At 40.7% G+C, this 8,849-nt stretch overlaps 1 protein-coding gene across 3 annotated transcripts in view; it reads right to left on the minus strand.

The window, feature by feature from the left end:
- The window catches only part of tmem30b (transmembrane protein 30B), a 28,485-nt gene extending 23,569 nt beyond the window's left edge, over positions 1-4,916 (minus strand). For 2 of the 3 annotated variants that reach the window (XM_048613086.1, XM_048613084.1), the window contains exons 1-2: positions 4,748-4,916; positions 4,431-4,640 (exon numbers count right to left, since the gene is read on the minus strand). In XM_048613086.1, the coding sequence (XP_048469043.1) occupies positions 4,431-4,625 (195 nt within the window). In that variant the 5' untranslated portion in view covers positions 4,626-4,640; positions 4,748-4,916. The remainder of the gene's footprint in view (positions 1-4,430; positions 4,641-4,747) is intronic. The other variant, XM_048613085.1, reaches the window with a different exon arrangement.
- Positions 4,917-8,849: the final 3,933 nt, after the last annotated feature.

An 8,849-nucleotide genomic window follows, 5' to 3' on the forward strand; every position in this document is an offset into this window, starting at 1 on the left:
CTGCACCTTGTTGTATAAGACTTTAATTTTTTTTTTGACCATTACCAACTGATTTTCTTGGATAGAGGATTGACTGAGTGGCAGGAAGCGTAGAGTGAGGGTTATGGAGTGTTTATATGACTGGAAGCCTGTGTGTCTAGTAGGGTTCTGCAAGGATCAGTCTTGGGGCCTTTTTTATTTGTTGCAAGTGTAAATGATTTAGACTTGAATGCAGAGATAGATCAGTAAGTCTGGGAATGATACGAAAATTGATGGGGTGGTAAATAATGAGCAGAACAGGGTTAGATTACAGGAGGGTAATCCTAGGTTGCTCAGATGGACTGGTTAGTGGCAAATGGAATTCAATCTGGAGAAGCGCAAGATGATGCACTTAGGCAGGACAAACTTAGCCAGGGAATACATGACAAACAGTTCAATCCTGGGAAGCACTGAGAATCAGAAGGGCCTTGCAGTGCAAGTCCACTGGTCTCTTAACATGGCAGGATAGGTAAAGTGGTTCTGTAGACTTTTGGGAAACTTGCATTTATTAGTTGAGACCTAAAGTTTAAGAGAGGCAAGGTTATGCTGGAAGTGTGTAAAACGCTAGTTAGGCCACAGCTAAAGTATCGTGTATAATTCTGGATCCATATTATAGGAAGGATGTGATTACACTGGAGAGGGTACAGAGAAGATTTATCAGGATGTTGCCTGGGCTGGAGAGTTTTAGTTGGATAGACTGGGTTGTTTTCCTTACAGCAGAGGAGACTTTGTTTGGAGGTAGGTGGTATGATTGTGGTGTATAAAATTATAATGGGTATAGACTGAGTAGACAGGAAAAGATTTTTCCCCTTTGTGCAGGGATCAGTGACCAGATTTAAGGCAAGGAGCAGGAGGTTTATGGGGGATGTGAGGAAAATTTTATTGGGAATCTGGAGCTCACTGCTTGTAAAGGGTGTTAGAGGTGCAAAGCCTCATAACATGCAAATTTTTAGATGTAAATTTGCAATGCCAAGGCAAAAACAAGCTATTGGCCAAGTACTGGAAAATGGGTTTAGAATAGTTAGGTGGCTGTTTTTGACCGGTGCAGAGTCAATGGGCCGAAGGGCCTTTTTCTGTGCTGTAGATCTCTATGACTCTGTCAACTTACCCATTAAAATATTTTCCCAGTTTACAATGGACAGTCCTGTACTCTGCACACTGAAGTTATCTTTGCCTAATTATAGTCAGAAGTCACATGACACCTGGTTATAGTCCAACAGGTTTATTTGGAATCACACAAGCTTTCAGAGCACAGCCCCTTCATCAGGTGCAGTGACAGCGCAAGGCACACAGGGTTTACAGGGAGAAAGATCAAGGGCAGGGAGACCAAAAGATCATACAACTGGTGAGCGGAATGTCAGACAATAACTGTCTGCAGGTGACCAAGAGTGTTAGACGGTGTGTAAAGTGTTTGCAAAGTCAATGTCAGTGCTGTGCTGTCCTAACAATCAGGTAGAGCCATAGGAATACACAAAAGGTGACATCTCAGATCAGACACTGAATTGTAGGTGTGAGGCTTTGTTCAGAACCTGTCTCAGAGTTTTAACTTTGAATCAGGCTGCTCTTATTCTGAAAGTTGAAATTTATAAGACGCCATACTGACTGACTGTGACTACAAATTCTGTGTTTTTGAACAAAATAGAATGTATCTGCAATTAAACAAACAATTGGATGAAATGATTCACCCCATAGATTTGTGTGCGCGCGCATATTTCATCCAACCCTGAGACAGATTCTGAACAAAGCCTCACACCTACAATTCAGTGTCATTTGAGCCGAGATGTCACCTTTCGTATATCCCTATGCTGTGCCTGATTGTCATGATAACACAGTACTGCCACTGACTTTACAAACATTTTATACACTGTCCAACACTCTTGGTCACCTGCAGATAGTTATCGTCTGACACTCTACTCACCAGGTGTATGATCTTTTGATCTCCCTGCCCTTGATCTCTCTGCCTATAAACTCTGTGTCTGTGTGCCTTGCTCTCTCACTACATCTGACGAAGGGGCTGCGCTCCAAAATCTTGTGCAATTCCAAATAAACCTATTGGATTATAAACGGGCATCGTGTGATTTCTGACTTTGTCTAGCACAGTACAACACCGGCACCTCCACTTCATGGCTCACCTAAATATAGAAAATTAGGCACTGTTTTGCATTTCTCTCCTATAGCCACATCTACAGAAACAACTTGCTTTATTTTATCATCCTTAGAATTAGCACAGATTAAAACTGACAACAAACCACAGATGATTTGGGTGACAATATAGCAGGCATCGTGAGTAAGTTTGCAGATGACACCAAAATTGATGGTATAGTGGACAGTGAAGAAGGTTATCTAAGATTACAAAGGGATCTTGATCAACCGAGTTAATGGACTGAAGAGTGGCAGATGGAATTTAATTTGGATAAACATGAGGTATTACATATTGGTAAAACAAACAAGGGCAGGACTTACACAATTAATAATGGGGCTCTGGGTAGTGTTGTAGAACAGAGATACCTGGGGTTTCAGATACATAGTTCTTTGAAGTTTGTATCACAGGTAGATAGGGTGGTTAAGGTGGTGTTTAGCATGCTTGCCTTCATTGGTCAGATCTTTGGTCCCGAGTTGTGACATCATATTGAGGTTGTACAGGATGTTGGTGAGGCTTCTTCTGGAGCACTGGTCTCTCAGCCACAGGAAGTACATTATTAAACTGGAGACGGTTCAGAAAAGATTTACCAGGATGTTGCTGAGAATGGAGGGTTTCAGATTTAAAAATAGACTGAAAAGGCTGGAACTTTTTTTTCACTGGAGCATAAGAGGTTGAAGGGTGGCCTTATTGAGGTTCATAAAATCACAAGGGGCATAGATAAGCTGACAAGAGCCTTTACCCTAAGATTGGGGAGTTCAAAACAAGGAGGCATACTTTTAAAGGAGAAGAAAGATTTCAAAGGACGAGGGGCAACTTTTTTTTTTTAAAAACACAGAGTTCGTGAGTGGAATGAACTGCCAGAGAAAGTCGTGGATGCAAGTACAGTTACAACATTTAATAGACATTTTGAAAGGTTCGTGAAAAGGAAATGTTTGGAGGGATATGGGCCAAGTGAAGACGGTGAGGCTAGTTTAGTTTGGGAACATGATTGGTATGGACTAGTTGGACCGAAGGGTCTGTTTCCATGCTGTTTGATTCTATGACTCTATGAAGATATTAGACAGGTGACAAAGCTTTGTCAAAGAAGAAGATATTAAAGGAGTCCGTTAAAAGGAGAAGAAAAGAAGAGAAATAGAGGTCAAGTAAAGAATTCCAAATCTTTGAACCCAGAGGCTGAAAATGCAGAACCAATAGTGAGATGAAGGACATAGGGGACGTACAAGAGACCAGAATTGAAGGAACACTGTTCCTGGAGGGTGCTGGGCTGGAGAAGGATACAGAGTTGGGAGTAAAGAGGCTATGCAAGAACCTGAACCCAAAAATGATTTTTTTTTTAAGAAAGAACCTAAGGGCTCGTTAGGCCACGAGCCAATGTAGTTAGAAAAAAAAGCTGAACAGGTGAACAGGACATGGTGGAAGTTAAAATCTGAGTAGCAGAGCTTTTAGCATGGTACCCAACAATTTTTGACATCTGCGATGCATTCCATGAATCAACAGCCCAAGTTCAACGTTTCCTTTGTTCACATTTTCCATAAGACACTGCATAACAGTCTGTAGCAGGAAGTGTAACTGAAGTCTTTGTCACCCTACGCATAGTGTAGAAAGATACAAGGACACCTACATTGCAACAGCTGCTGCCTTGGTTAAAACCTATTAACACAGACCAATGGTCAAATTAGAGAGAATTTTCTTCTTTGTGAGATTCACTGTAGCTTTACACAGAACTTACGCACAACGCCACAGGGAAAAATCAGCTCAAGTATTTTTTTAATAGATGAGAATCAAATGAATCTTAAAATATCAGGTGAAGACAAACAAGCGAGGAGATAGAAATCTGACAGATGGTCAGATCAAACTGACTCACCAGGGCTCCTTAAAAAGAATGACAATTTATGTTGACACTACACAAACCTGTCATATGAGAAAGCCTCCAGTCTAGAGTGGAGCCAAATCAGTACATTATGTAGGTTTTACAATAAAAGATATTTTTTACTGCACAGATAGCACGTGGGTAGTCAAACCTAAAGTTCTAATTATAAACTGAAGATACATCAATGTACTTGTACTAGCTACTCCCCAGGAAGCAATGCCACAGAAAGTTAGGATTATAGTGGCAACGTTTCACTGTCCTTTCTCAGTAGTCGTTGCACAACAGTTTGGAGAGGGTACAGCAGGTCACGTACACATTCCCAAAGTGGGGTTTGATTAAGGAAGATACGGATTTGCTGGAGGAAGAGCTGGGCGCCTTCAGGCCGCCGATTTCGCTCACCTCGATTTCGATGACATTGTTGGAGGTGAAGTAGAGCCCAAGGCCGATTGCAATGAACACCAAACCCAACAGGAAGAATGTGGGGAGGACATAGCCAGCCGATAGGAAGGGCTGCCAGGCCGGTAGTCGCTGCTGGGTGAAGGCGGTGCCGTCAGGCTTGTTCTTTGACACAGCCCTGTCTTGCTGGCGGGACATCTTCAAAACTATTGGCTAGGAACCAAAAGAAAGGAAAAAGTTAAACTCGAACATTGTCCTATTTGGTTCTTTGTGTCTTGAAAATAAAATCGACGGGGTAGGGAAAGTTCCTGGTAACCCACCGAGCTGACAGCCAGGAAACACACTCTTCTTCCGATTGTTCTTTGATCCCGTGTCCTCACCTGTATCAGGCAGGGAGACAGTTCTCCACCCAGTTCCCTGGGCTGGAGACACTGTCACATGGGCTGTTAACTTATCAAACCCGTTCTGCAGCCCGGGTCAAAGGTGATCATTGGCAAAGATTTGTTTTCTCAATCACGGTCATCATTTAGTTTTTTATAAATGCGGCAAGTTAATCCTTAAAGGCCATTATTGTTAGCATTCACTTATGTAACTAATGTGCCTGCAATAAATACCAATTAACTTTAGGTGATAGGATTTTCCTACATTAATTATAAGCCGTTTCATTTTATTTTTAGAAATCAGTTTTCTGCCCCAAGATCAGGCAACCCTTTCAAGCCGTTTATATGAAATATGCAATGTTTTACAGATCATGCCAAAAGCCAACATAATAATCATATCAAAAACCGCAACAACTGCGGATTTTGGAAATCAGAAACAAAACAGAAGTTCTGAAGAAGGGTCACTGGACCTAAAACGTTCACTCTGATTTCTCTCCACAGATGCTGCCAGACCTGCTGAGATTTTCCAATAATTTTTGTTTTTGTTTTTGATGTCAATAATATCTTTTGGCTTTTGAACGTTCAATGAAGCCAAATCAAAAATATGTCATGAAAATTAGAAATCCCAATCCTGGTTAACAGGCCTTGCACTTCATTAATGGTTGTATTTATCAGTCTGATATCAGGGATAAAATAGTTCTTTTGAGGCCATTCTTGAGATTTTCTTGAGGGCTACTTTTGCTTTTCAGGGGTTACCTTACCCCCAGTTCTCACTAACTCCTTCATTAGGTGATGCAGTCTCCTAGTAACAACACTTTCTGTGTTTGTGTTGACACAGGGAACACTGGATTCACATGGAAGCAGAATTGGAAGCATTTGTAATGTAATAAGTCACATTAGAAGCAACTCTCCATTTAACCTAAAGCTACAACACACAAGAAAAGCATTTATTCCATAGACACCACAATTTTTTTAAAATTGGTGTAAGATTACAGGCATATGTTGGCAACAAAATATTCTTTTTCCAAAATAACAGGCACACATGTCAGCACACAAGAAACAATCTGCCGAAACACAGTTTCTGCAGACTGGCGATGTCACAGCTAATGAATTTCATCACATCTGGATAAAACTTAAAAATAATTACTGAATCTTTAACTGTATCTCAAATTTCAAGTGTAGAGTTAAATTTAATAATTGGTCTAGCGTTCACGTCAATAACATCCAGTATATTTCCCCCTGTATAATAACTTATGGGGTTTTTTTGCAGCCTTAAACTAGAAACAACACATTTATTGGGAAGGAGTTAATTATCTCACTGATTTCAAGATTTCCTGACTCCCACTTAGCTAGTGTTTCTCTATTCAGTGTTCAAACTGTTCTCTCTGCTGCCTCTATCTCTACTTCTGAAGCCAATTTCTCCCCGAATGCTGTTGTGGTCTCTTTCTGCTTCCCCCTCCTTTTGGAGCTTCCTTTATTCCCCCATCCCTTTCCCTATTCCTCCATACTGCAGACTTCGTCTTGCCTCTTTCCCCTTGAAGCTTTCTTCTCTTCCCCACTGGAAGATAATCTTCCTACTTCTAAGCTCTCAGCAGATGGAAGACCTAGTAAATGCAACCCAACACCATTAACCTATCAGCAGCAAAGTTGAAAGAGAAATAGCATGTGATTTGACAAGGAGCTCCTCACCAACTCTGTCCATTCTACTGTCATGAGGATGACTTTTCTCCAATTAGTTTCACTGTGATCGATTTCTCTTGGCGTTTTGGGGGCAAATTTGGGGCTGCCCCATGTAATTTGAATCCCTTTTATTCACTCACAAGATGAGGGTGTCACTGGCTGGGCAGCATTTATTGCCCATCCATAATTGCCTAGAGGGCAGTTCAGAATCAACCACATTGCTGTGGGTCTAGAGTCACATGTAGGCCAGACCAGGTAAGGATGTAGAGACCAGTTGTGTTTAAAGAGAAATTTGAGTACCTAACTGAAAGAACTACATTCATGTTTCAAACAAAAACAAGCTCACAACCAGCTTTCCTTCCCTAAAAGACATCAGTGAACCAGATGGGTTTTTCTGACAATTGGCAATAGACTCATGGTCATCTTAGATTCCTAATTCCAGATATTTATTGAATTCAAATTCCACCATCTACTGTGGTGAGATTTGAACCTGAAACCCCAGAATGTTATCTAAGTCTCTGGATTAACAGTCCAGCAACAACACCACAAGGCCATCACCTCCCCCAAACTGCAGATATATATAAATGTTTTGATTAAGTTATAATATTTCCATTGTGGGTGAGACTAGAACTAGGGGCCAAAAATACAATTCCATTAGGGGATTCATTAGAACTATCTCTATCTAGAGAGTATCTGGAATGAGGATCTCACCACCACAATGAGTAGTTAAGACAAATATTATAGCTGCATTTAAAGGGAAGCTGGAAAAGCACATGCGGGTTGAAAATATTAACTATTTAAATGTATATGTAATCTTAAACATAATATAGCATCCCAAGGCGCTTCACAGGGGCATCATTTGGCATTTAGTCACATAAGGCAATATTAGGTCAAATGGTCAAAAACCTGATCAAAGGGTTTAAAGAGCAAGTTAAAGGAGGAGAAAGGTTTGCTCAATCTGACTCCAAGTATGAAATATAAGCATATACTGTAGATGGTTAAGTTGTTATGTTTCCACTTATAGATAAATTAGAACTGAGGGCTATAAATGTGAGATAGTCTCCAATCAATCCAATAGGGAATTTATAAACAATTTCTTTACCCAGAATGGTTGGACTGTGGACTTCACTACATAGAGGTGGCTAACACAGATGGATTTGAAGGGAAGCTGAAAATCATAAAAACATTTAAGGAGCTCATTTGGCTCATGACAGCTAAAAAAAAGAGCTCTGCAATCCTCGCCACTTTCCAACTCTTGGTCTGGGGCCCTGTAGGTCACAGCACCTCAAGTGAAAAATATCCAAGTGCTTCATAAATGTTTCTGCCTTGACCACACACTCGCAGACAATGTTTGAGATAGCTAACACCCACTGAACGAAAGAAATACTGCTCAATTTTCAATACTCTTTTCACCAACTACTTTAAAGTTATGCTCCTTAGTGTTGACCTCTCTGCTAATGGAAATAGGTCCTTCTGCTCGCTTTTGGCTTTTCTCACAAGACATGAGATGGCCACAATGCTGTTTGATTATCCTTCTCCATCCACAGTAACCATCAGTTTTGAATTTGGTGGATTGTTTTATAGCTGGGGCTGGCACTGATACATACTGGTTGGCATGCAATAGAGAGCTGATTTCTGGAAATAGTTTTAACATGAATTCATTTGCAACCACTGCAGAAACAATCAGAATATGTGAATCAATAAAAGTTTTTTGTGATAGGAGATGAAACAAGGTGCATGGGAGGAAGCTGCTTTAACAATAATCTAGGCCAAATTGGAAATTGTGGATGTACAAATGGACTTCAGTGTTTTTGTAAATCTGTCAATGAAAGCAGGCAGGCAGGTGTGGTAAGCAATTAGGAAGGCAAGTGGCATATTGTCCCTTATTGCAAGAAGATTTGAGTTCAGAACTAAGGATGTCATACTGCAGTTATATAGAGACTTTGTCAGACCTCACCTGGACCAGTTTTGGTTTCCCTACCTAAGAAATCATATGCTCACCATAGTGGGAATGCATCAGAGGTTCACTTGGCTGATACCAGGGATGATAGGACTGTCCTGAGAAGAGATTGGTTTGATTGGGCCTGAATCCACGAGAGTTTAGAAAGGTGAGAGGGACCTGAATGAAGCATATAACATTCTAACAGGGCTAAATAGATTAGATGTAGGAAAAATATTTTCCCTGATTTAGGATTCTAGAACCTGTATAAGCTTAAAAATATGCCCACTAGTTTTGAACTCCCCCACCCTAGGGAAAAGACACATGCTATTCACCTAACTATGCCCCTCTGATTTTATAAACCTCTGTAGGGTCACCCCTCATCCTCCTACGCTCCAATGTAAAACATCCCAGCCTATTTTT

Source organism: Rhincodon typus, chromosome 27, assembly GCF_021869965.1.
Source record: "Rhincodon typus isolate 14 chromosome 27, sRhiTyp1.1, whole genome shotgun sequence".
Lineage (NCBI taxonomy): Eukaryota > Metazoa > Chordata > Chondrichthyes > Orectolobiformes > Rhincodontidae > Rhincodon > Rhincodon typus.